The sequence below is a fragment of the Balaenoptera musculus genome, chromosome 18, assembly GCF_009873245.2.
Source record: "Balaenoptera musculus isolate JJ_BM4_2016_0621 chromosome 18, mBalMus1.pri.v3, whole genome shotgun sequence".
Taxonomy (NCBI): domain Eukaryota; kingdom Metazoa; phylum Chordata; class Mammalia; order Artiodactyla; family Balaenopteridae; genus Balaenoptera; species Balaenoptera musculus.
The window spans coordinates 46579046-46605813 of NC_045802.1; the positions used below are offsets into that span (position 1 = coordinate 46579046).

Consider the following 26768-nt stretch of genomic DNA (forward strand, 5'->3'; position numbering starts at 1 on the left):
GACAGCGGTGAGACGCGATTGGCCAGTCCGCGCAAGGCCCGTGCTCTGGTTGGCCTAAGCGCGGAAGCGGGGAGTTAAAGAGTCTGTGCCTGTCGTGGGAGCTGGACTGGCACCTCGGAAGCGCCCTTGGAGTCCCTTTGGGGGGCTTCCTATTTGTACACACCACTAGGTATGTTCTTTGTAGTTCCTGGACTTCCTCCTGTCTCGAATTGGAGAGCTCACGTAGCCCGGCTCCGGACCGGCCTGCACGCTCGCCTCGGGATGAGTGCAAGCTGCCAGGGAGTAGGTGCGGAAGAGGGGGCGCCAAGAAAGAGTGATCGAGTAGGGTTGGGGATGACACCGGTGTGAGTGTCCTCTTCTGTTCTTCCACTTGAGGAGGCCAGCTGCAGCGTCAGCCTTCCAAGGAGTGGGTTCTTTTCTCTAGTCGTAGCCCCCTTGACGGGGAGATAATGCAGTCTCGCCTTCTATCCTGGGGGTCTTAGCCTTTCGCTAAGGGTGTTTGAGAAGAGGCAACCCAAAGCGGTTAATTTTCCTAGCCCTAATCGGTCATTCTTTCTGACGGGGGCTAATGTGCAAGAAAGGCACCCGTGCACAGAGGAGACCAGAGACTTCCTGGTCTCTTGTTTGCTCGCTATTCATAATTGTTTAGTAACTGCAGTTTGTTAGGGAATTGCTGGGCTATCCGAATTATGTTCAAAGTGTGTAGAGACTTGAGATATGAATAAAAAACTGTAGGTATAAATTCTTTAGTGGAAAAAGGTTTTGTGCCTATTGGAACATTTAGTTGTCTCGAAGGCGGACCTGAACTCATTCACCTTGGTTGACTGCTACTTACAAGCCACTTAACGTCTCTGAACTTGTTAATTCGCCTGCAAAATTATATCACTAATACTTTACCTCTCTAGCTCTCAAGATTATTTAGAGGATCACATTTTGTAACTTATTAAAAAAGCCCAGGAGCCTTAGGTTTTGAGTTAATTCTTTTTGTGAAATGTATGTTTGTTTGAATACATTTTAGTTGTCAAAATGAATGTCTATGGAACTTTGTACTTTTATTATACATACTTCTGATTTCTTTTAGTTTTCTCTCTGTGCTATGGGAGATGTCAAAGAATCAAAAATGCAAATAACACCTGAAACTCCAGGAAGAATTCCTGTTTAAATCCTTTTGAAAGTCTGGTGATTATTCTAATCTCCACGAACAAACTGTCTCCAGTCCTTCTGTTTTTAAATCGACAAAATTACCAGTAAGTTATTCTGACTAGTGTTTCCAAACAACTTAAATGTAGTTATCTTTCTTTACAAAATAAGTGGGAAATTTATCATGGAACATACATATCTGGAATGTTCTTTTTAATTGTAATGTTCATTATAATGTAGTGGTTGGGCTAAAAATAACTTAGCCAGATTTTTTTTTTTTTTTTAGTTAGCATTTCTTTTTATTTTATTCAGTAGATAGCATGTTAGCTTCCTACAGCTGTGGGTGCTGCTGGTTACTATGGTTGATGATATGTGTACTAATCCATAATAAAGAAGAAACTATGTCATCTAATTACTCTTCAGTATTCAACAAACATTATTTGAGTGCTATTTGTCAGGTACAGTTCTTAGCTATAGAGGTTACACCTTGAACAAGTCAGGGTCATAAAACACAAATTCTCAAAGAGCTTATACTCTCATCCAGGGGTGAGCAAACTTTTTCTGTCAAGGGCCAGATAGTAAATATTTCAGGCTTTGCAACTCATCTGGTTGCTGTTACAACTAGTCACCTCTGCCTTGTATTGTAGAAGCGGCCGTAGGTAGTATGTAAACAATAAATGTGACTGTGTTCCAATAAAGCTTTATTTATGGACAGTGACATTTGAATTTCATTTAATTTTCACATGTCATAAATGACTAATATTCTTTTGGATTTTTGTCACCCATTCATTCTTAGCTTGCAGATTGTTTAAAAAGAAGTCAACCTCTACTCTAATGGGATAGACACAGTTAAACTGGCAACTTCAAGAGAATATGTTATGTGCTATAACACAAGGATGATATGGAAGGGAACGTGCTCTTTAGGAGATTAGGGAAGGCTTCATCTCTTTAGCTTATTTTTACTGTTATTGGCTACAGTGGAGAAGTTCTTTTGAAGTCTGATCTTTTTTTTTTTAACATCTTTATTGGAGTATAATTGCTTTACAATGGTGTGTTAGTTTCTGCTTTATAACAAAGTGAATCAGCTATACATATACATATGTTCCCATATCTCTTCCCTCTTGCATCTCCCTCCCTCCCACCCTCCCTATCCCACCCCTCTAGGTGGTCACAAAGCACCGAGCTGATCTCCCTGAAGTCTGATCTTTTAACTTAGTAAATTATCTAGGAAACTGTAAACTGGGTGGCTGTTAATGCTAGCTACACATTCATATCAGCATGAAGCTAGTTATGCACTAGAGGAAAGTTTTACAGTGATACACTTTATACTGAGTCATTATCTGACCTCATGATTTTAAATTGAATAGTATTAAATTTTAGTTAGTCTTAATAAAAATAACAGAATGACTGCAACTTAATCCTCAAAGCAAGAATGCATGACATCTTGGGTTTTTAAGCCTGATTTTTCAAAAATATATTCTGAATTTACAGATTAGGATTTGGATAAGTTTTTTGGTTTATTGGGTAGTTGAATATAGAAAAGCAGCACTGGTTACCACTCATAATTATTTTGAGGATCACCTATTTTATGAGCTTTTGCAGGCACTTCTATAGTTAGGACTTTGTTTAATTTCAGTTCATTCTTGGTGAGAATAAAGACTTGATAACTCTAAGAGATTTTTAGTTTTACTTGGTCATGTTGCATCACTGATGAGTGTTCATTGTGCAATTTCTATACCTTTAATACTCTGTGACTTTTCTATTATTATGTAATTTAAACAATCACCCAGAGGGAAGACTTGGATATTTTAAAGAGATACAGTCAAGTCAGTTGATTTAGTGTGATTTGGTTACCATTTGCCATTTAATTTAGTAGTAAAGTCAAATTTTAAAATATGAGCTGTAAGATATTTTTATATTATAACCAATCACATTAATTTTTGAAGCTGACATTTGAAGTTAGCTTAGTTTTGAAGTTAGTTTTGATGAACTATTTTAGTATACTTTTACTCATAAGATTGCTTTCTTTTGTTAAGACTCCAGGGGAATTTAGATGGTCTATTGATCAACTAGCCGTAATAAATCCTGTAGAAATAGACCCAGAAGACATTCATCGTCAAGCTTTATACTTAAGTCGTTCTCGGTAAGTTTTCCTTTTTCGCACCTAAGTGTAATAACGTACTCTCAAGTGAAGAGAGATAGGAAATTCCAAGGTTGAATATTTTTATTTGTAAAGAAATCAGGGAGGAAAAATTATGATACAGATTTATCTTATCTAAATAAAGAGTGAGCTCAAAGAACTACATCCAGCAAGACTCCCTTGCTAACAGTTCCAGTTCTGGGTAGGAGTCCTTTTCTTTTAGAGACAGTTTCCTCCCTCTGCTACTTATGGGACACCTTTGCTTCCCCAGCACTTGGTAGAAGGAAGGGCATTTTGAAATCTGTATCTTTGTACATGATTGTGACTTCTGCTATTGAATTTTTGTTTTGTTTTCCTTTTTGGTGGTATGGGTTAGAGTAAAATGCTGTTTTATTACCACCTACATTTAGGGAACCTTAAAGTCCCTTTACCAAGTTAAGACACGTTGAATGGAAGAGTATCCATTATCAACAGAGAGAGCTTTTCTAGACATCATCCAGCTTTGACACTTGGGGATCTGATTTACCTTATCAGCCTAGTAGTGAGAGGAGCCCTAACTAATGCTTTTGTTGATGTGTTGTGTAGATTTCCAAGTACTAGTGTGTCTTAGACTCCTGTTACTTAATGATGCCTACCGTAGTGAGACCATACACTTCTTTGGGGGAACATGCATACTTTTTGATTACCAACTGCAGTCATCTGTAATTACAAATTACAGATAGCAGTAGTCAGTAATAGTTTGAGGGACTCTTTTGTTGATGTCAGTTTTATAGTTTGATTTTTTTTTTATATTTGAAACAATCAAATCCTGATATGATCAGCTTTTAATTTTTGGTACTAAGGTATATGTGTTATCGGTCTAAGATAATGAATAATTCTTTTCCCTTTAACTAGAATTTAATCGCACAAAGATGTACACGTATTGAGATTCTCTTGCAAATATTCGTCTGGCTTTTCTACCCCTTCCTCTTTTGGCTTGGTAGCTTGATGACCATCCCCTCATAATTAATTAATGCACATCCAAAGTGCTGTAGAAAGGGACTAGAATGGGGATAGAGCATGAAAGATTTTAACTTAACATTAGATAATACCTTTGAGAGAGAAGGTGAAAAGAATATCTGAAAGCAAGTGTGTCACGAATTTTTTGTTTCACACAAACCTTATGCTATATTTCGCCTCCTCTCTTCAGTGTATTGAACCATGGACAGTCAAGAGAGATTCGTTGAACACTGTGAGGCACCGTAGGGAGCACTGATGCAGTACAGGAGGTTCTTCCTGCCCTGTAGTCAACAAAGTTGTGACACAGCATTTCTGTACTTACTAGTAAATCCTGTATTGTTTGAGCAGGTTTATGAAAAGAATCTTGGTGTACTTCAGTAGATAGACCTGTAACATAGAAGAGGGGGAAAGACCCTGATTGAATTTAACTTCCTCATGTAATTCAGTGAATGGTTAGGGCTTCTACCAAGGATAATGAGTATACTCTTAAAACATGTTGATTCATTCTTAGAAATAAGCAAAGGCTTCCAAGTGTCTCTTCCTCTCTAACCCAAGTTCCCTCTTTCAGTGCTTTCCACCTTTTTCACGCCATGCTACACATAAAAACGAGAACTGCAGATCATCCTGGTGTAAACAAATGAGTCTCTCCATATAGGAGGTGAACAGTCCTGAAAGCTCCTCCCTGCCTTGCCCACCAAGGGTCCATTCAGGGCACACCTGTAATACTGGACCCTGCGTGCATCATGCTGGTCAGGATACCCTGCCCTATATGACTCCTTAGAACCTTCCGTGATCAGGCTCTACAGTGTTTGGCCAAACTGATTTTCCCTGCTTCTAGCCATCACTTGAATATTTCAGGTTGTTAAAGTCCTCTGATGAAGCAGCGGAAGTATTGCTAGATCAGAGCTTACTAATACTGTACGCTGTTATTGTTATGCCCTGTCATTTTGACCTGTTTATGTCCACAATAAGATGAAGAGAACTGAGTTAGTCATCTCAAACTGGCTGTTCAAGCTGAGATATGTGGATTATCACTGCAGTCTGTTTTCTCACAATTCCCTTATTTGAGAGATCTGCTTGATTTTAATTTCTAATACACGTACATTATTATAAGCTTTGTTAAGCTGCAAGTTATACATGAAAAAATTTGGAGAGAAGAAAGTGTCTTACCAACTTATTGATGGTAAGCAAATATTCTTTCTGGGAACAGATTAAAGAAGTGGGCCCTAGGAATTCCCTGGTGGTCCAGTGGTTAGTACTCCATGCTTTCACTGCTGAGGGCCCAGGTTCAATCCCTGGTCAGGGAACTAAGATCCCACAAACTGCACGGCTGCTTGGCCAAAAAAAAAAAAAAAGAGTTGGTCCTACAAGGCTAACTGCTGAGTCCTTGGAAAATATATGCCTTGTGCTTGAGACCCGACAATTTATATTAACTCTTACAGCTGATAAATTTGGGGTGCTATAATTGCATAATGTATCAAAGTGGGAAAAAAAGAATTTGGACAAAGTTTTATATTTTATATTTCAAATTTTATATTGTTGATATTTCATTTCAGAATTAATAATTTTGCCTGTTTATTTAGAACTGTAAGGATGATAGTTTTTTTTCCTTTTATTTCAGAGTAAGAGTTGATTCTAAAATTACGACTATGATAAACTTGCTATAATTGAAGAAAAAGAATTTGGACAATTTTTAGATTTCTGTGGAGTGACATACTTCTTAATTTGTGGTGATTAAAGGGCAAAGTTTATTCAAATTACTTTCTTTACATTGTTAATAGTAATTTAAAAATTGTATCAATGTAAACCTTTTAGAAGAAAATATTATTCCATTCCAACTGTGAATGGAAAGGGGGGGGTGAGGTAGGCCTAACAGCACAAGGCTGAATGAATATCTAAATACTGTCATTTACGAAATGTGATAAGGTCCCAATTTTTCTTTTAAAATGAGCTTAACATTTGCCAGTTTCCAACGGGGAAAGAAACGATTTCTTTGAAAGGTTATTATTTTGAATGTTCAATCTGCTGAAGTAATGGCATGGTTATTTTTCTTCTTTATCTCTGTATAGAATAGATAAAGATGTGGAAGACCAAAGACAAAAAGCCATTGAAGAGGTAACTTAAAACTGTTACTGATCACGAAGCTAGTTAAACATCGATTCTGCGTGCACAGCACCTCTAAGAGAGGAAGACTTCCTTCAGATCCTTTCCTGTCCCGGCTCCCACACCAGCCTCCCCGTCCCCAGTGCCTCTCAGAGCTCCCCTAAGACCAGTGTTTTTGAGCTGTCCCAGCGCCTCTCATTGTAATGACCGGTTGAGTGCTTTTCTCCCCCAGACTGAATTCTTATTTGGCCAGTAGTGTGCTTGTTCATCTTTTCATTCTCACGGCCTAGCACAGTTGGTCTTCCTTGTGCCTTTGATGAGCACAAACCATTGTTTCAAGTTGGAGTTTACATAGAGCAAGTTGAATATTTTCAAGCCTTGAAAGTCTGATTGGCCTCAGTAACAGTTTTATCTTCTGTTCTTGTTAGTTCTTTGAATTTTTAAGACATAGAATATATTTCATGAAATATAATATACTGCTACATAGAAAAAGTATATCCCAAAGGTAGGTTTTTTTTTTTTAATAAAACTAATGAACTTAGTTTTTCACTTTTTGCTTTCTTTGTGTGCTGAACTCTTAGAGTATAAAGGTTGTCTATCTAGATATTTGCTCAAAAGTCTTCATGTCATGGCAGCATTTTTTGTTTTTCCTTTTTCCCTCACTAGCCCCCCCTGCCCACCTCTATTCCTTAGCTGCACTTGGATCTTCTGCACCCCAAAAGACTTCAGCTATGGCATGTTCAGAGATCCAGTGATGTGCCGGCCCCCATATTTCAGATATAGCCTGTTTCTTAGGAAATCGTTTCATATGCTTTACTCCTGACAAACGTTATCTACTTCTTAATCTATCTAATAACTTCAAAATTTTCATTCTAATCCAGTCACTTGATTCCTCCCCAGCTGAATATTCTCAGACTCTTTCCCATTTCCCAACATTTTGGGAAGTATGCTCTCTCTTTCGAATTCTCGACTTAATTTTAAAGGGAAATTCAGGAGAAAACTTAAGAAAATGAATTCAGAGTGAAGATTAGGGCCAAGGTAGCAGAAGTTAATGTATCTGCAACAAATTAAATTCATACGTATGCATGTGAAATACGATAGATACATGCACATAATAAAAACAAAAACAAACTGCAAAGAAAAAATATAAAATGAAAATGAAGAGCCTCTTGTTCCCTGTCTCACTCCTTAAAAGTAATTACTGTAAAATTTCTCGAGTATACTTTCAGATTCGTTTTATGATAATAGCACGTCCTTTAAATATTTGCACATAAGTAGGATCATCATTCTTATACTGTTTTGCCTCTTACTTTTTTGCTTAATAATTTCTTAGAATTTTTTTTTGATTATCAGCATGTACCAGTTATTAGTAAATAGCATACATAGTATTCCATTGTATGAATGTATCATAACCTAATCCAGCCCCTATTGACAGATGTGTAGGTTGTGTTCAGTGTTTTTTTCTATCACAAATAATGCTGCAGTGAACACACTTGTACATATATCTTTGTGAACTTGCTAAGTCAGAGGGTTTGTGTTTTCAGCTTTTGGTAGATTTTGCCATATTGTCTTCCCAAAAGGTTGTACCAATTTATTCTCCTGGCAACGTTATGATACTGCCTGTTTTCTCATATCTGCAATATTGGCTATTATCAGACTTCTTAATTTGTGCTACTCTTATTACTTTAAAAATTTCATCTTGTTATTTGGATTTGTATCTCTTTCATTCTCAGTGAACTTATACTTTGCTTCATGAGTTTGTGGGTCTTTTATATTCCTTTTTTTCTGGGAATTGTCTGCATCATCTCTGTTCCCCCTCCCCCCCTCCTTTTTTCAACATCTTTTCTTCATGTTTTCATAGGTAGGTTAGTCAAGGAAGTTACTTCTTTGTCATAGGTATAGCAAAATATGAAGAAAATGTTTTGAGTTACCTCCAAAACATAGAGAGGGGAAGGGAAAATACTGTATTACTTACTGTCTTAGGCTTGATTAATTTTATATCCAGAATGGAAGAGGAAACACATTTATCCAAATGCTGTATTTCCATTTGAGTATACTGGCCAGTGGTGTGCTGGTAAATTAACAACAGGCCCTCTGACTGTGGGAGGAGTATGAGTTTTAGTGATTGCTGCTGTCCATAGTGTAAATACTCCAACCATGGCCAATTTCAAATTAGTGATGTGACATCGCTGAATGGGGAGAGAAATGTAGCAGTACACCATTATATGTAGGCATTCTACCACACAGACACAAAAGACATAACCTCAAGAGCATAGATGTTGGTAAATGTAGTAAAATAATTAGCAAATGATGATTTTGAGTTTTTATTACCTTTATTTTTAATATAGTTTATTTAAGTTTACCTAATTTTAATTTTAATATTGGCTTTGTTTGATAACTGATACACAGAATTCCTGAAATTTTAGTAATTAGATCTTGAGAGTCAGGACGCCAGCTCCAGCACACTATTGATACCGGCTTCCACGTATACATTTATCTCCATTTATTCCTTCCCTCTTCATCCTCCCTTTTGTCAGCCTCCCCCTTGTCTCCAAAAAAATTGGGGGAGAAATGAAAAATATTTTCTTTACGATTAATACCCTTATCTTAATTCGCAAATTTAAGTGGTTGATTTGAAGTATTAAAATTTTTCTTTATATATACTTTAAATGTCTTCCATTTTACCTTTGCTCATTTGTGCTTTTAAGTATTAAATTTTAAAATATAACTATAAAGTCAGTATGTAACACGTTTGATGGTTATTTAACACAGCTGCCTTTTCATAGTTCATATGCCTAATTTGATGACTTTAATTTTCCTAGTTTTTCACTAAGGATGTCATCGTACCCTCTCCTTGGACTGATCATGAAGGGAAGCAGCTTTCAGAGTATGATTCCAGTAAATGTGAGTGTGTTAAAAATTGTTTGAATAAAAATCATAAAAATAAAAAGCAATGAATGTAAAACAATATATAGTGAGTGTCAGTTTATCTGCTTTGGTAGGAAGCTTGCTATAAATTAAATTTCTGGATACCAGAGGATTTAACTATTTAAGAGTTAGGATTCAAAACTTGACTAAAATTTACTACATTCTTTTTTTTCTTGGCCATTCTATTTTGAATTTAACTTTTTCTTCATAATCATTGTGAATGTCAGTTATAATGATGGTTACAAAGGATCTGTAGATGCAGAAATAGTTGGTATTGAATATAGAGCTGAACTGTAAATTTTTGCAGTGATTTTGAAGGTTAATTTTTTTAAATGAAATCCTTAAATTGCTTTGCTTTTTGCTAATTTCCTGGTTTCTTATAATAGTAGAGGAAGGATGGGCATTTATAGGACCTCTGGGACAGTGTAATACAGCTGATTATCTGCAAAATTAAAAAGGAAGTTGAAGAGCAAGCCAGTAATCTTTCAAATATTTTTCTACCTCTAGGAAATGGTTATCTTATATTTGCTCTCACTGCCCTTTGAGTTGTGAGCAGTATTCAAGTATTACTTGTTTATATGCATCCCTCATTTGAGTGGAATTGCCCACTCTTCTGTGTAGCATACATTAATTATGCTCTCAGTATAAGAGGGAATATTTGTTCCATTCTTTATCAAAAACACAATATAGAAAAAATGGATTGAGCACTTTTCATGTGTCCAATGTTAAGTGCTTTCAGTATTCCTTACAACAGCTCATATGAAGTAGGTGCTATTATTGGTCTCATTTTATAAGTGAGAAAATCTAGTTTTAGAAAGGTTAGAGCACTTGTCCCAGGTTACAGATATGATAAGGTGGCAGAACCTGGATTTAAAAGGAAGCATTTCTCAGTTCAGATTCTGAATCGTTGCAAACTAAAGGTGGCATGCAGTAGTGGATGGAGACCTGGGTTGTAGACCTTCCGTATTATAAACCAGAAGGGGTGACCTTGATCAACTTTTTCAATCTCTTTAAGCCTCAGTTTTTCATTTGTAAAGTCGAGGGGTTAAACTAGATGGTTGTGTGTTAACATCCCTCCCAGCTCTAAAATTCTATATCCAAGGTGACGTATTCATAGATAGTAGGTTTCTTCCCCCCAGTTTTTTAATGTTGGATTTTTGAACAGGTGAATCAACCTTGTTATGTGATCTTTTTATAACATCATTTTATATTCGAAGTATCCTGTTTTATTTAAAGTGAGGCGGATCAGGAAGATGCTAAAAATACTACATACAGCCTCTTTGGTATGACCATCAAGCCCGTGACGACAGAGTACAGTGGTTAATTGGCGGGGGGTGGGAGGGGGTGTGCAGGCCTGTGCTATCTACGATGGTGTTGGGAGGTAGTTCGGTTCTCCATGGGTCTCGCATTTCTATACATCTCATGAAGAGTGGCACGGACAGGTTTTGATCCGGACTGTATTTTCAAGGATGTTTGTATTGTGAACATCCTTGGAAAACAGAGACAGAGTATCCCTCTGGAGCAGAGGGTAGGTTTGTTTGGCTGTCTAGTACAATAATGGTAACGTCTCCCTCTGGGGCAGGTTTGCTTGCAGCTTATAAAGAATGGGATTTCCCATGCTTAGGGTTCCTCACCTGGGGCACAGACCCTCTGTGTGTGCTGTATCCACCTGGGCTCTTTCAGGTCCCTTCCTTGGGACTGAGGGGGCAAAGGGAGCTGACGTGAACATGCAGCTCATGTTGCCTGCTGTGCTGAGAATAATGAAGTCCCTTTGTCTGTGACCCGAAGCCTCCTGTCTTCAGCCAGCATCTGTGCAACGTTGACATGCTAACCTGTCAGACCCTTTACAGTTCTTGACATATGGTAGCCACTAGCCACATGTGGCCACTTACATTTAAATAAATTAAAATTGAAATTTTAGTTTCCTGGTCATACGTTCACATTTCAGGTGCTCAGTAGCCACACCTAGTGGTGACCATATTGGCCCGCATGGATATGGAACATTTCCATCATCACAGAAAAAGTTCTGGAAAACACTGCCTTAGAGTAGAGATTGGCAACCTCTGCAAAGGACCAAATATTAAACATTTTAGGCTTTGCAGACCGTACAGTTTCTGTTGCAACCAGTCAGCTCTGCTGCTTTACCATGAAAGTGTATCCCTGATGATAGATAATGAATGAGTGTGGGTGTGTTCCAGTAAAACTTTATTTACAAAAGTAGGCAACCAGCCCGGTTTGTCTCGTGAGCTATCATTTGCTGACCCTCACTCTAGAGTAATGCCGTCTGGGTTTGAGTCGTGCCCAGTATAGCTTAGTATCTGTGTGAACTACTTAGTTTTCCCGTGCCTCACTCTCCTTCCCTATGAAAGGATGAAATGAGCTAATACTTCGAAGATCATGTACCTAGCACATGGTAAGTGCTCAGTGTTATTTACCCGAAGAATAACAAAGACAATGGTGAGTCAGGGGGAAAAATGATTTTGTTTGTACACATTAGCTTGTGCTGTCAATTTTTACTGTTACCAGTATTTATGCAGCAAGGTGCTTCAATGACTGTACTACCCATTGCGTTTTTATTTATGGACTTGAACGAGGATTTCTCTGGGAACTATACGTAGGCTGAGGATTTCTGAGTTACAGGCCACGTGCTTTCTGATTTGACTGTGCGGTGCCAGGCTGCTCGCCAGAACGACTTACAGTCTGCACAGCCACCCGCGGTGCCTAGGGTTCCCATATCCCCACATCCCTGCCAGTACGTGGCTCTCACGTCTTTGCCTTTCTCATGGGTTGTTTGACATTCTATGATGGTTTTAATTTTCCTTTCTCATATATTAACAGCCTTTTTATTTCCTCTCTTGTAAGATGCCTATTTCTAATCCCTTCCTATCGGCGTTGTCGTCTCTTTCTTTTTCCTTTTAATTTCTAAGATACCTTGTAGTTACATTTGTAGTAATTTATCTTAGTTCTAAACATTTCACATGTCATCTCCGGTCACATATGTGCTACTTTTCTTTTTTTTTTTTTTTTAATTTATTTATTTTATGGCTGTGTTGGGTCTTCGTTTCTGTGCGAGGGCTTTCTCTAGTTGCGGCAAGTGGGGGCCACTCTTCATCGCGGTGCGCGGGCCTCTCATTATCGCGGCCTCTCTTGTTGCGGAGCACAGGCTCCAGACGCGCAGGCTCAGTAACTGTGGCTCACGGGCCTAGTTGCTCCGCGGCATGTGGGATCTTCCCAGACCAGGGCTCGAACCCGTGTCCCCTGCATTGGCAGGCAGATTCTCAACCACTGCGCCACCATGGAAGCCCCATGTGCTACTTTTCTTTTGATGTCTTTGGTTGCCTAGAAATTCTTATTTTGGTGTAATCAAATCCGTCCATTTTTCCTCATTTGATTGTGGTCTTAAAGTTATCTATGAAGTCCTTTTAGAGGAAACAACCAAGAAAACACTTGCAATACAGTTGAAAAGTGGTGTGAGAATGCTCCTGTCTGATCTAAGATGGAAGACACAGTTTAAGCGGAGACTTGAGTTAGCCGGACTCGGGGAATGGGGCAGAAAAGTCAGAGAGGAAAGAATATTAGAAATACCTAGAGGTGAGAGAGAGAACCTGTTTGTTTTTTAAGGTATTCAGATAATGTTCGGTTGGAGGACAGCGGTGCTAGAGACGGAGACAAGGTTTTGGAAGGGCTTTATTTACACCGTTAAGGTGTTTGGACTCCAGCCTAAAGACCAAGGACATTACAGGGTTTTCGCAGCAGAGCGCCTTGGTTGCATTTGCCTTCTAGAAGGTCACACTGCCTACAGCAGAGAAGGCATTTGAATCTAGAATTCTATTTTTTTATTTTATTTTTTCACCCATTTATTTGCTACCTGGTGCTTTTTCAAGTTAAGAAGCTTAATATTAGTCATTAACTTCAGATTTTAAAAAAAAATTATTCGCACACATATTTTTGACTCCTCTCTTGGGGGAAAAAAAAAAAACTGAGCACGGTTTTATTGATCAAATTTCAGTTTCTTTCAGAATGGCCTGGCGCTTTAATTCCGACAATTTATCTATTTCCATTTTGGAAAAGCATCAAGCAACAGAGGATCTGTTTGAGGACATTGACGTTGACTAACATGTGTCCCCAACCTTTTAAGGTTGACGTCATGGAGAGCAACGCTGCTTTCCCTAAAAAGTCTCTCTTGGTGCCGCCTTACTTGTTGTGGTAATCCTTAAGTCTTATCCTTATGCTTCCTCAAAGTCGACAATCAATCAATTAATCAATAAACAAACAAACAAACTTAGCAGAAACATGCCAAGTTATATACTTACCTATGCAGACATTTATTTTTTAAATCTAAAAGTTTCCACACTTCATTTTTTTACTCTGGAAAAAGTAACCCTAAAGTAAATGAAGAACAGAAAATGTAAGATTTTTCACTTAAAATGATTTACAGGTATTAACATCAATAATGAATCTCCAATTGGAAGAAAGCTGACCATACATTCTGAGACAAGCAATGGTGAGTACGAATGTAACTTGGAAAAGAAGTATGTTCCATATTAAGCGACGTTTGATGTTAATTTCAGTACATGTGCTAACACTTCACTCTGGAATTGAAGTTGTTTACTTTTTATGAATAAGCTATATGAGAGCTGACCCTGAGAAACAGTTAGAATAGATATATCCAGCCATGTTTGAGAAGTGGCAATAGTGTGTTATTTTTGTGGTTCAAATCATGTGAATGGAATTTTGGTTTTGGAAGGCATTCTTTTGAAGATTTGTTAATATTGGGAAATCTATCCCCAAATATATATATAGGCTGGCTTCTTTTTTGATACAAGTGCCAGCAGCACAACCAGGAGTTAACTTTTACCATTAACAGGTTTACATCAGTGCTGGAAAGTGTGGGAAACAGGAAGGTGGCATGTTATGGAAAGGGATGCGTAAAGTAAATAATTCAGTCTGTCTGGAGCATCATGGGGAGACGGTTGATGGGGACGCACATGCTCAACTGCCTGGGATACACTTGCATTGATTTAACCATGTTTGTGTTTATCTGCTTGCTGCCAGCTGCTTGCCAGACATTGCTGTCTCTTCCTGTGGATTTTAATTTAGAAAAGGTATTAGGTAAGTATTGTATTTGTTTAAACCTTTAATAGCTTAAATAAAAGGTTTTGTTTTAATGGCTTTTTGTAAATGGGAACCTGTGGCAACGCCTCTGGCTAAAGAAGTGGGGAAGCCGTCCTGAAATTTCTCATTTTCCTTTAATGTGGCCTGAATTAGCCTTTTTATCATAGTGAACTTAACTATAGACATAAACGATTCATGAGCACATCTTATTGGCACTACCCATACTAATAATGAGGCACTAAAAAAAGAAGGAATCGTTTCAGATTTCAAGCAGCACCTGTGCAGTTAAACTTCGCCCTCTTTTTGGAAAACAATTCAAACATATAGACTGGTTTTTAAAACATCAGACGACTGAAATATAATTGCTCTTCCAAATGACTAGCTCTGCCTTTTATTCTGTTAATATTAAATATAGGTGACTATTTTAGAGCTGATGAATTTGCAGATCAATCTCCTGGAAACCTCAGTTCTTCATCCCTCAGAAGAAAGCTCTTTTTAGATGGCAACGGAAGTATCTCTGACTCCTTACCTCCAGCTTCTCCCAGAAGTCCTCGTAGTGGTGCTGAAGCATCACTTGAGGTTTTTTATTCAATAGGTTTATCTCCTGTGCAGTGTAGGAGCCCTGTGCAGACCCCGAGTTCGGTAAGAAGTGGACCAAGTGGCTGGTTGGTTGGCTCTAGGCATCTTGGACCTAGATGCTCCTATTGCTGTCAGGAGGAATGATTGTCTTTTGGGTTTTATATTTCATGCGGATTAGCCTAGTTCACATTTTGTCATTAGGTATAGGAATGTTTTTGGTCAGACTCTCCAATTTTGTATTTAGAGGTAAACGAGTCTCAAGGAATTTCAGGGTAAGGTACTTAATGAATTACGGAAGATTTTCAGTATAACACAACTAGATTGGTGTTAGTGGACTAACTTAAAATTTTTCATAGACTGCTACTTGGTTTGTGTAAATACGGTGCATTTATATTTTATCTTATCTAGTATATTCTATTTCAGAATTTTTGGAACAGTCTTCTTAACTATCCTCGTTACAAGATGCCTTGCCTTTTGGCGTGTTTTTTTTGTTTTTACCTTTTTTTTCTTATTAAAGTATAGTTGACTTACAATGTTTTATTAGTTTCAAGTGTACAGCAAAGCGATCCATTTATACATCCATATATATCCATTTTGTTCAGATTCTTACCCCTTATAGGTTATTACAAAACACTGAGTAGAGTTCCCTGTGCTATACAGTAGGTCCTTGTTGATTACCTATTTAATATATAGTAGTGTGTATATGTTAATCTCAAACTCCTAATTTATCCCTCCCCACCTTCCCCTTTGGTAACCATAAGTTTGTTTCCTGTGTCTGTGGGCCTGCCTTTTGGTGTCTTGCCTTTTGCCACAGAGCAAAGGTGGCATCTTGCTTTCTGGTGAATAACCAAAGTTATACAACCTAGTTTATGAATGTGTTTCAAAAATAAAGATAAATAGCACTTGGTGTAACAGAGCTAAGGAAGAGAACCGTGTAATTTTATTTATTTATTTTTATCACAGGGGCAGTTTTCTTCTAGCCCTATTCAGGGTAGTGCAAAAAAATACAGTTTGGGAAGCATAACCAGTCCTTCACCTATTTCTTCACCCACTTTCTCACCAATTGAATTTCAAATAGGAAAGACACCACTCTCAGGTATGTCTTGTAATACAACCCCCAATTAAAATTTTATATTGTCAGTATTTGTTATTAAAGAGTCTCTTTTTAGCTTGTTCTAACTACAGAGCTCCAAATGACCACTCACTCTTTTAAAATTTAGAAACTTGGATTTTTTTTTTTTTTTTTTTTAACAAAAGGAACAATTTACTTTCAAAGACTGAAATTCTCAGCAAAGTTCTGCTGTCATGTCAGATACAGGTAATTTGACTAGCAGTATTTATACCAAACATCTTACAAGCAGAATCAAAGAAAGATGGCTGTCGTAGAGATAAGTTGGTTTCGGTATGCCTTCCAGTGTGTAGGTTCAGACTTTGGTAATCAGATATTCATATTGATATCGTGTAAAGATATATTTGCTTGAGTAAAGTTTTTAGGTAGTGTGTGGGAATTTACATATTTTTCTTTGCAATATGTCAGTTTTTCCTTGAAAAAAATTATAGCACTTCTTGAAAATTATTCAGTTTACAAAACCTATTCATAGTAAATAAAATTGGAAAACTGAAAACTATTTTTGTTAGTCTTCCTTTTATATATGTACATGTGTACGTGTGTATATATCTCCACACATATATGAACACACACACACACACACACACACATATAGTTCTATATCCTGCTTTTTTCACAAAGCATTCTATTAGGAGTATTTTTGTAGGTCATTCAAGTCATTTATTATTGTTTGAAACCATGATTTTGAATCACTATATGATGTTCCATTTCACAGATGTATCTTTTGTTTTCAATCACTGATAAACATTTAAATTATTTCTAATTTTTCCTTGTATGTACATTGTATTGTACATATTTATTTCTTTAGGTTAGTGGAATTATTTGGTGAAAAGGGATGACTGTTTTTAAGGCTCTTGAGGAATTTTATCAAATTTTTTTCATAAGAAGTTGTACCAATTGAAATTTTCATCAGTGGTGTCTGAAAAGTCATTTTTTTCCCCATCTAGCAACACTGGTGTTACCATTCTTTTTGATGTTTGTTAATTTGGTACCTTACAAAAAGGTCTCTTACTGCTTTAATTTTCTTGTCTTTGGTTATTACAATGTTGAACTTTTTCCAAATGTTTATGGGTCATTTGTTTGGGGGGATTATTAGTTCGGACTTCAGTGTTTTTGTTCAACAAATGGTCTCTCATTGCTTTAATTTCCGTATTTTTTATTATTTGTGTGGCCAAACACTTCATATGTTCATTTACCATTGGGAGGATTGTTTATATGCTTTTGCCCATTTTTTAAAACTTTTGTTTTTATTAAGCTAACGAAGCTATAAAAATTATTAACTTTTAAGGCATTTTGATCATTTCGTTTACCATTGTTAAGCTCTTTATTGTTGCAAATATTATTTTGCAGTTTTTTGTTTGCCTTTTAATGTTGCTTATAGTATTTTACATAAACACAAATAGGTTATTACATATTTCATTTACCAGGTACAGCTGTTAATTTGCAGCTATCAGCTGGTTTGTTCTATTATCTTGGATGTGAACAACATTGTTATAGTAGCAGTATGCTTGTGAAGAAATAATTCTCAGGGAATAAGATATTTTGTTTAACTGAAAAAGGGAAAGCGCCAGAGGAATTATTTTTGAAGAGCCTCACCCTATTTGTGGATACACATTCATTTGTGCTATTATTTTTAACACCGAAATTTCACTTCAGGAAACACCACCACTGTTAGAGAAATCCAGTTTTTCTGGCATGAAACGTGATGATGACCATTTAGTAATGGCTCTCCCATGTCCATGTTTTCATGATGTGATTTTTCCTTCCCAATCTTTTTTTTTTCCACTCCCCATCTTTTAGAGCAAAGGAAGTTAACTTTCCATTCTCCTGATGCTTCGTCTGGAACAAATTCTCATGGAATTACCAATCCGTGTATCAGAAGTCCTTATATAGATGGTTGCTCACCAATTAAAAATTGGTCTCCTATGAGACTTGAGATGTGTACAGGGGGTGCTAAGTATCGGCCCGCACTGATTCGGGTACCTTTTGCTCTCGAGGCTCACAGCGAAGATGAAGAAGACAAGGCAGATGTTCCTTCCACAGACGCCTCCTCCCTCGCCACGGGCACGGCTGGAGTCCACCTGCCGCAGCTGGATGGTGACGTTTGTCCACACGGCGCGCACTTGGTAGTGACCGCCATGTCTATTACCCAGAACCAGTCCGGTGCTTCTGAGAAAGAATTGGCACTGCTGCAGGATGTGGAAAGTGAGAAGGAGAATAACACTGTGGATATGGTCGATCCCATAGAGATAGCAGATGAGACCACTTGGATTAAGGAGCCCGTTGATAATAGGAGTTTACCCATGACTGACTTTGTGAGTGGGATCGCCTTCAGTATTGAAAACTCTCACATGTGCATGTCACCTCTCGCAGAAAGCAGTGTCATTCCTTGTGAAAGCAGTAACATTCAGGTAAGGTAGTTGAATATTCTAGAGTCCTTTCCTTGGTCCCTTGGTGTTCTTCATCCTTTCTTTTGTAAGATTATAGTGAGAAAGAAAATGGGTTGTATGTGAGACTTACGGCATTACGTATGTATTTTTAATCAGTACTAAGTGATATCAAGAGGGTTAGTTCTTTTAACTTGGACTGATGATGCATATATTTAATATTCACATTCACTGATATTTATTTGGAGTAGGAAAATAACAGAGCAGAAAAGAAATCAAGCTGCTCTGTTTTTTACAAACTGCTAGAATCCGGCAACTTCTCAGGGTTCACCTCTCTTTCCTGTGGAGCTAGTTCCAAAAGAATTCAGTTTCTGGTGTAGTGTTTGTATTCTAAAAATACAGTAGTTTTGGTTTTTCCTTTATATAATTTAGGAAAAGCAGTTTAGAGCACTTTTATGTATATTTCTTTGGGACTTTAAAAAAAATGTGATTTGTAACCACCATTTTTCATGTAATCATACATTTCCAATTTTGCAATATCTGGCAACAGGAAAGCATGATTGATTTGACAAATACACTTCACAGCTAGCACTTACTTTCAGAAAGGCATTTGTTCCACTAATTGTCATATTCTTTGAGTTGAGAGTTTTGAAAGAACTTTAAACTAGAAAGGCAGTTCTACCTGCCATTTCATAGTAACAATATCTAACACTTATGTAGCTCTTACAATATGTCAGGCATTATTCCAAGTACTTTACACATGTTAATTTGTTTAATCTTCACAACGGTCCTGTGAAATAGGTATACTATCATCCACATTTTACAGATGAGGAAACCGAGGGTCAGAGAGGTTCGGTCAATTGGCTGTCTAGCTAGCAAGTGGTGGAGTCAAAAGATTCAAATCCTGGCAGTCTGGATTCCATGTTCTTTAATCCAAGTTTATACTGACCCATAGTAATAGTTAATACTACACAGTCTTCCAGTGTGCCAGACACTCTTCTAACCTCTTTATAGATACTAATTCATCTAATTCTCACAAGAACTCTATAATGCTTTAGTGCTGTCAGTTTTGACATGCTAAAGTGTAAAACTCATGGAGGGATTTTAAATGATCCCAAATTACATATCATCTTTTGCTCATATTTTATGCCTATGTTGTCTATCTTGACCTCTAGGATTGTTGCTCAAAAAAGTACACTAGAATCGCTTTTACATATTCCAGCTTCTAAATTTGGTTCCTAAGTAAAGAAGCACATCCAGTCAAACTTAGCCTTAAAGGTATTGTTAACTTTTTTGCTCTCCTTTTTTCTTACTGCCTCTTTTTTTCAGAGCATCTATAGAAGCATTATAGAATACTTAGATGGAAATACACATTCATCATCCAGTCCAACTACCCCTTGGAAGCCTGTCTCATTATAAATTGCCATCACTCTAGTACCTGCAGGGGTATCCCAGCCTATCTTAGAGGAATTCTCTCACCATTTACAAGCCTCTTCCCTAGCGAGCTGAACTATGGTTCTCTCTGTGGTATCTACCAGTCAGTTTCAGTTTTATCCTTTGGGTCCTATCATAATAATGTGTACTGTTTGCAGAACATTTTGTAGTTTAAAAATGTTTTCTATACATTCTTTCCTAGCACAGGGGTAGCTCCAAACATTCGAAGACAGTCACATTTTCCCAGGGCCTTTTGACTTGCTTTACTGTGACGGGTTGGCCTCCAAGCATTGTACACAGCTGTATTCCTGGAGTATCCCTTCATCATCCTGAGAATTCCCTTAACCTCTCGCATGTTCTGTACCCCGTTCTTCTGTTTCCTGGTTTACTTCTCACTTGACTGGAACACATTTTCCAGTAGCTTTCTGAGGAAGAGTACCTTTTTCAAGATACTGCACGTCTAATCACATGTTCTTTATTCTCTCACATTTGAGTTTGTAAATAATTTTCCTTCAGACTTTGTTTCGTTGATTCTGTTTTCAGTGTTGCTGGTGAGAGATCTGAAACCATTTTAATACTTAATCTTTTGCATATGGTCTCTTTTTAATCCTTTCTGAAGTAAAGGATCCTGAAATTTCAGTGATTCTTTGGTGTGGGTTCCTTTTCATCAGTTGTACTGGGCACTCAGAGGGCCCTTATGATCTGTAAACTCATGCCCTTCACTTCTTGGATCTTTTCTTGAATAATATCTTAGATTTCTCCTCTATCGTTTTCAACGTTCTTTGGAACTCCTTTTGATTCTCCAATTTAAAAAAATCTTTTCACAGTTTTTTTTAACTCCCTTTTGTTCTAATTTTTGGGAAATTTGCTCAACTTCATACAATAACCCTTCCATTGAGTTTTTATTTCTGCATCTTAATCTTAAATTTGTAAGCTTTGTTGTTTGTTTGTTTTGCTTTTGGTATTAATTTAAAAATCTGTAGAGTGGCTGGCAAAGCGTTGCATGGTCTGGCCTTTCCCTTACTCTCCAGCCTCATTTTGTTTCCCTTCCTTCTCTGTTTCAGTCACATTGGCTTTCCAGAGTTTGGAATACCATGTTGTCTCCCTTGACGCCTGTGGTGGGTAACGAGATGACCTGTGTTGTCTGGTTGGCACTTAGTAGGCACTGACATTAGTAGTGGTCTGGATGGGAGCCAGTGTGGTAAGCCACCGTGTTATGTTAGGGGCACCCATGATCCTTCTCTCCCTAGAGAGTGGGACAGACTCCCTGTGTACCGTACTCCCTGCACCACAAGGGTTTTGTTCAAATGGAACATCACTCCCAGGAGTAAACAAATATGCATCCATTCCCGAAAACTGGGAACATTTTTCTTAAGATGATGATAGAATGCACTTTCTAGGCTATTCTTATGTTTGTGTTGGGGGCGAATGTAGTCTTCCCTTCGCTGGTCATAATTTGCATAAAAGGGCGTCAGTGCAAGATGACTGCATTGTGGGTTGTGTTGTTTGGTGTTCGTCACTGTGCACGTAAGTGTGGAGAGTGTGCAGTGAGTGGGCAGGGGCAGTGGGGCCTCAGCTCTTCGTCATCTCATTCCGACACCGTGAAAGTTACCCTTTCTGAGCCTTAGCCCTATTTGTGAAGTTAATAGGGTGCTGCAAGGACAACATAAGAATATTACATGGAGTGCCATACAGGGCTGGTGCTTTTTTAGGCCCTCATGAAATAAATATTTGTCATATTTGTACCAAAACTGAAATTTGCCAGTCCCTTTTTTTCTTTTGCTCTTCTGGGCTGTAACAGTGTGTTGTAGAATGCTACAATTTTAATTAAAATGAAAAGCTGAGCTAACATCTAGAGCCATTATATACGTGGTATTATTATGAAGGTAAGATTTTTATTTCAACGATGGGTATGAGTATAATGTAAGCCACCTTTTAAAAAATGTGTATTGTTTTGAATCCTCTTAACGGTAGCTTGCCATTTAGGTAAATTTTATTTAGAGATGCAAGTAAGCCATTTAAGTAAGACAAGCTTGGTAAATGAGGTGGAAGAAGTTGATTGTAATCTTCATTTTCATCTACTGGGTGTGAGCACAAAGTAACAGGGAAGTATGTTCTTAGTGGCTTGTACACTGACTTTCAAGAAAATTACAGGGACTTCCCTGGTGGTCCAGTGGTTAAGACTCTGCACTTCCACTGCAGGGGGCGCAGGTTCGATCCCTGGTCGGGGAACTAAGATTCCATATGCTGTGTGGCGCAGCCAAAAAATAAATAAAATAAAATAGCCTAGAATTTAAAAAAATAAAGAAAATTACAAGATATGTTTTATTAGAAGGAATTGTAGTAACTACTTTGAAGAATAAGCAATTCTATGTTTATTTTTTAAATTCATTCAATATGATCGATATTAAATTGTATTGTTAATACAATATTAAATTGTATCATTCAGTTGTGAATGATAGTATATAGTGATTCATTTAAATGTTTTAAAATATTGTCTTTATATATAATTGCATAAGCCACATCTTACATTTATATAAATATTTTAAAATAAATTTACTTATTTAAACATAAAAGTTCCTCAAAATAAATTTTGTGGTCAAGTGAATTACACTTTGCAATGTTACCTGTGGTGGTTTTTCTTCTCTCTCTCCTTCTCATTCCTGTCAGATGGATAGTGGCTATAATACACAGACTTGTGGAAGCAATATTATGGATACGGTTGGAGCAGAAAGTTACTGCAAAGAAAGTGATGCACAAACCTTGGAAGTCGAGACTAAATCTCAAGTTTTTAATATAAAGGTATGGAAAAAACAGAGAAAGCTTGATATGGTTGTGGTTTTTTAAGTATTTGCTAAATGTGACTGTTTTCAGCCTATTTTTTTCCCGCTTTGTGTAAAATTTCATTAATTATTATCTGTTGACGCCTCATCCTGTCCTCAGTTCATTTAATAGCAGGAGAAAGTGCTTCAGAACTTTATTTTCCTACCTCTTCTGCTATGAGGGAGCATAAGAGAAGAGGTGGGGGAAGGAGAGCTTAGCGCTGCTCTGGAAAAGGGGCTTGAAATCAGTTCCTTTAAGCTGAAAGGGGAACAGGAGGAGAGGGTACCAAATAGGAGGGAGGTGAAGGGTTTTGCCTCTAATATTGGCTCAAAGCTAAACTAAAAGAAGTATCTTGATTAGATAGAGAGGGAAATAGTACAACTGAGAGATTACACATCAGTTACGAGCACTCAAACAAAGGTAAGGGTTCTTTTCTTAAAATCCAAGCCTTTAGAGATAACACATATGTATCTAAAAAACTGAGTATTTATACAAAAGTATACTGTTGAACACTTACTGAACCTCCAGATAGGATGGTTATGTCTGTATACGGTTGGTGAGTTCCACATCCATGGATTCAACCAACCTCAGATCAAAAATATTCAGGGCAAAAAAACCCCCCAAAATCCAGAGTTCCAAAAGCAAAACTTGAATTTGCCATGTGGCAGCAACTATTTACATAGGACTTATGTTGTATTTGCAACTATTTACATAGTATTTATACTGTATTGGGTATTATAAGTAATCTAGAGATGATTTAAAATATATGTAAATACTATGCCATTTCATATAAGGGACTTGAGTATCCATGGATTTGGGTATCCTTGGGGGTCCTGGAACCAATCCCCCATGGATACTGAGGGACAACTGTATTCATATTTGAAGAATCCCATCATAATTTTAGGCACTGATCAGGAGAATCTTTGATTTTTATATGCCAATTTATTAATAAACATCAAGTGTGCAACTGAACATAACTCTCCAAACGAATATTCAGGTTTAATATGGAGGCCACGTTATTTTACCTTTCCTCCGTTTTGTCATGAGGTGGGACTGTGGTTGTCCATTTAAAAGCAAGCAAGCATTAAGATACAGGAAGTACTTTTATGATACAGAATACTGATTTGTAACAAAATGTATCTTCACTGTCCCTTTAGAGTGCATAAGGAAGTTTGCATCTGGGTTTTAAAAACAGTTCACATAATTGTTGTATCCTTGAATGGTCCTATTTAAACTGAAAATAAGGTATTTTCTTTTTCACAGCAAGACCACTCGATGCAAAGGTGTTGGATGAAAATTGCAAATCGTCCTCAATGCAGCAGCCCATAGAGTACCTCTCTCAGAACCAAAGACTCCAACTGGACAGCTCCACGTATTCTTCATGCGTGGGATCCATAATGTGATCATGATTGGGAGGAAACTGCTTCAACTAACATGCTGAGCTTCTTTTCTTTCCCTCCTTAATGTGAAAAATCAAGGGCTTAATTTAGTGACAACAGAAAAGCTCCTGGAACTTTCAAGAAGTTACTGAAGTACAAGTTCATTTTTTATCAATAAATATTTTTGTACTGACCTTGAGTGATGTGTTTGTTAAACAAAAAACTTGAGTGATAACTTTGCTCCTGCCCTACAGGGTCAATGAACTGCTTCTTAGCGAGCCTTACTGACAGCACTGAGTTTAGCAGAAGTTCTGGGAACATGTGGAACTGTGAAGGTGCTATGTTTTATTTTACTTAAAAGTATGTGAATGTACAGATGAATTCAAATTTATAACCTTTGTGAAAGAAATAAATTTGAGTTAGAAAGGGAACTTAATCGAAGAGGTAGGAGGTTAAGCAGGTTTCCAACATTTTTCATGCTTGAACTGTTTGTTCATTTCAGTGTAGAAATTCTTAGTTCCAGCGATAACTGGTCTAAAAAATGTAGATCTTACTATCACGTATTGTTATTATTAGTGGGGTTAATGTGGGATGCCCAGAATGTATCTATCTATCTCCATCCCTAGGGTAGGGACATTCTTTCCAGCTCACATTTGGTACGGAGAGGAGTTAGTTAAGAACACAGGAGAACCAGGATAAAACTGGGGGGGGTTCCCATAGAGCTTTATTTAGGCTTATGAAGCTAGGGTTGGACAGACACGTAACTAATTTTTTAAAATTAAATAAATACACATATTCATGTTGGGAGTAGAATGGGTAAATAATTTTGGGGGAAAATATTCTTTACCTTTGGAGAATGTATACTCATATTTTACAAATTACCTTTTAAAAACTGTCTCATTCAGGAGGGAATAATTCATACGTAGCCCTAGGAAATAAAGACATACTATCACTGTGTCACGTCCTTCCTTACTTTTGTGCAACTTGTAAGCTTCCTGCCAACCTGCAAGACTTATTTCTTGCTGCATACCTGGCTCATCCTCCCCTCCGTACACTAAACATTAAAGCCATTAGCCACTAGGTCCATTGCTAAAGATTAGTGCATTAGGAAGCTGAGTCCTTAATCACAGGCTTTAGAATTAATAGGAGCTTAAAACAATTGTTGTACATAAGAGGAATTCTAGATCCTAAGGGTAGGTGCTTCCCTGGCTGTGTTTTTTTAATAGCAAAACTCAAGAAACAAAGAACAAAGTTGTGATTGTAACTTGGATTCAAATCCTCCTCTGTCACTTATGACCCAAAATAGGCCATAAACCATCAATCTCCCACCGGTTAAATGGGGATAATAGTCCTTACCAAACAGGGCTTTTTAAATGAAATATTTCATGTCAGCTGCTTAGCATAAGAAGTGGTATTCGAAGCATTTTAGATTAGCAAGGAAGAGGCTTCAGGGTGAAAATCAGGTTTCTGGTCATCTTGAACTACTCAGTAGGGACCAGAGCCTGAAGCAGGCCTTCTTCATAGAAGAGGCGGAAGAAAACAAACCTGGAAAGACAGACATGTGAGGTCCGCACAGCCTTGTTTTACGCAGAAGCCTCCCTTTTCCTCGACTGCAGGTAAACTATGGCCCATGTGCAAAGAATTTTTAAATGGCTGGGGGGAGAGGTGCAGCATGGAAATTGAATTAAGTAGTATTTTGTTAAACACACGAAAATTAGGAAATTAATTCAATTTCCCTGTCTGTAGACGAGGTCTCGTTGGAACGTAGCCACGCTCGTTTGTTTACACATAGTCTGTAGCTGCTTTCGTTCTGTAAGAACAGAGGAGTGAGTGCAGAGCTACGGCTGCGACAGAAGCCACCCGGCTGGCACAGCCTGACACGCCTGGCCTTCACAGAAAAGGCTGGCCGACCGCTTTAGGTGTTTGTTAGTCCCCTCGAGGCTCTCCTTCTCCGACTGAAACAAGTTCTGCCTCAATGTATGGACGTTTTCCTCAGTGACAGGAAATGGGACCAATCATTTTAATTACTGAAGTGCCTGAATGTACACGCTGGAACTATTCTCACTCACTACACCTGCCGATGTGTTCGCCGGTCACTTCTCACTGTACTGCAAGCTCCTTCAAGGCAGAGATCGTTTACTTGACTGGTGAGGAACCTGGTACGGTGTCGGAACTGCAGAAATTGAATGAGCCAAGTAAAATGTTTTAAGGTATCTCTTATCTCAAAATATTCTTGAAGACACCTATTTTATCATTAATAATCTTTGTGGTTGACAAGGAAGTAGGCACGGGCACACCAAGTAGCAGTACTTCAATCTGTTCCCTTTAATGTGTTCATACAACCCCTCCTTTCCTCCATAATCTGATATATATGCAATTTAAAAGCCATTGATTGCCTCCTTCTTATTTTATAAGTAACATGATGTGATGTTTAAAGTGCCATCTCTATTCTTTCTTTGAACCCTAATGCCTTATTTTCGGGGAGATTATTTGAGCTGAAGGTCAAGGACGATGATCACACTTACTATCTGGTATTAAAAAAACAACTATTTTTCCAGTTAGATCGAAATATTCTACTTCACCTTCCTTCAACACCCAATTCCCAAACATTC

The 26768-nt window shown here is 37.7% G+C and overlaps 1 protein-coding gene across 1 annotated transcript in view; it reads left to right on the forward strand.

Annotated features, from left to right (window-relative positions):
• The window catches only part of BORA (BORA aurora kinase A activator), a 27351-nt gene extending 660 nt beyond the window's left edge, over window positions 1-26691 (forward strand). Inside the window, 12 exon segments of the mRNA XM_036831478.1 lie at window positions 1082-1158; window positions 1160-1247; window positions 3177-3283; window positions 6349-6394; window positions 9205-9286; window positions 13749-13814; window positions 14366-14422; window positions 14841-15067; window positions 15968-16100; window positions 17934-18544; window positions 22625-22756; window positions 24041-26691. Of these exon segments, the coding sequence (XP_036687373.1) occupies window positions 1082-1158; window positions 1160-1247; window positions 3177-3283; window positions 6349-6394; window positions 9205-9286; window positions 13749-13814; window positions 14366-14422; window positions 14841-15067; window positions 15968-16100; window positions 17934-18544; window positions 22625-22756; window positions 24041-24106 (1692 nt within the window). The 3' untranslated portion in view covers window positions 24107-26691.
• Window positions 26692-26768: the final 77 nt, after the last annotated feature.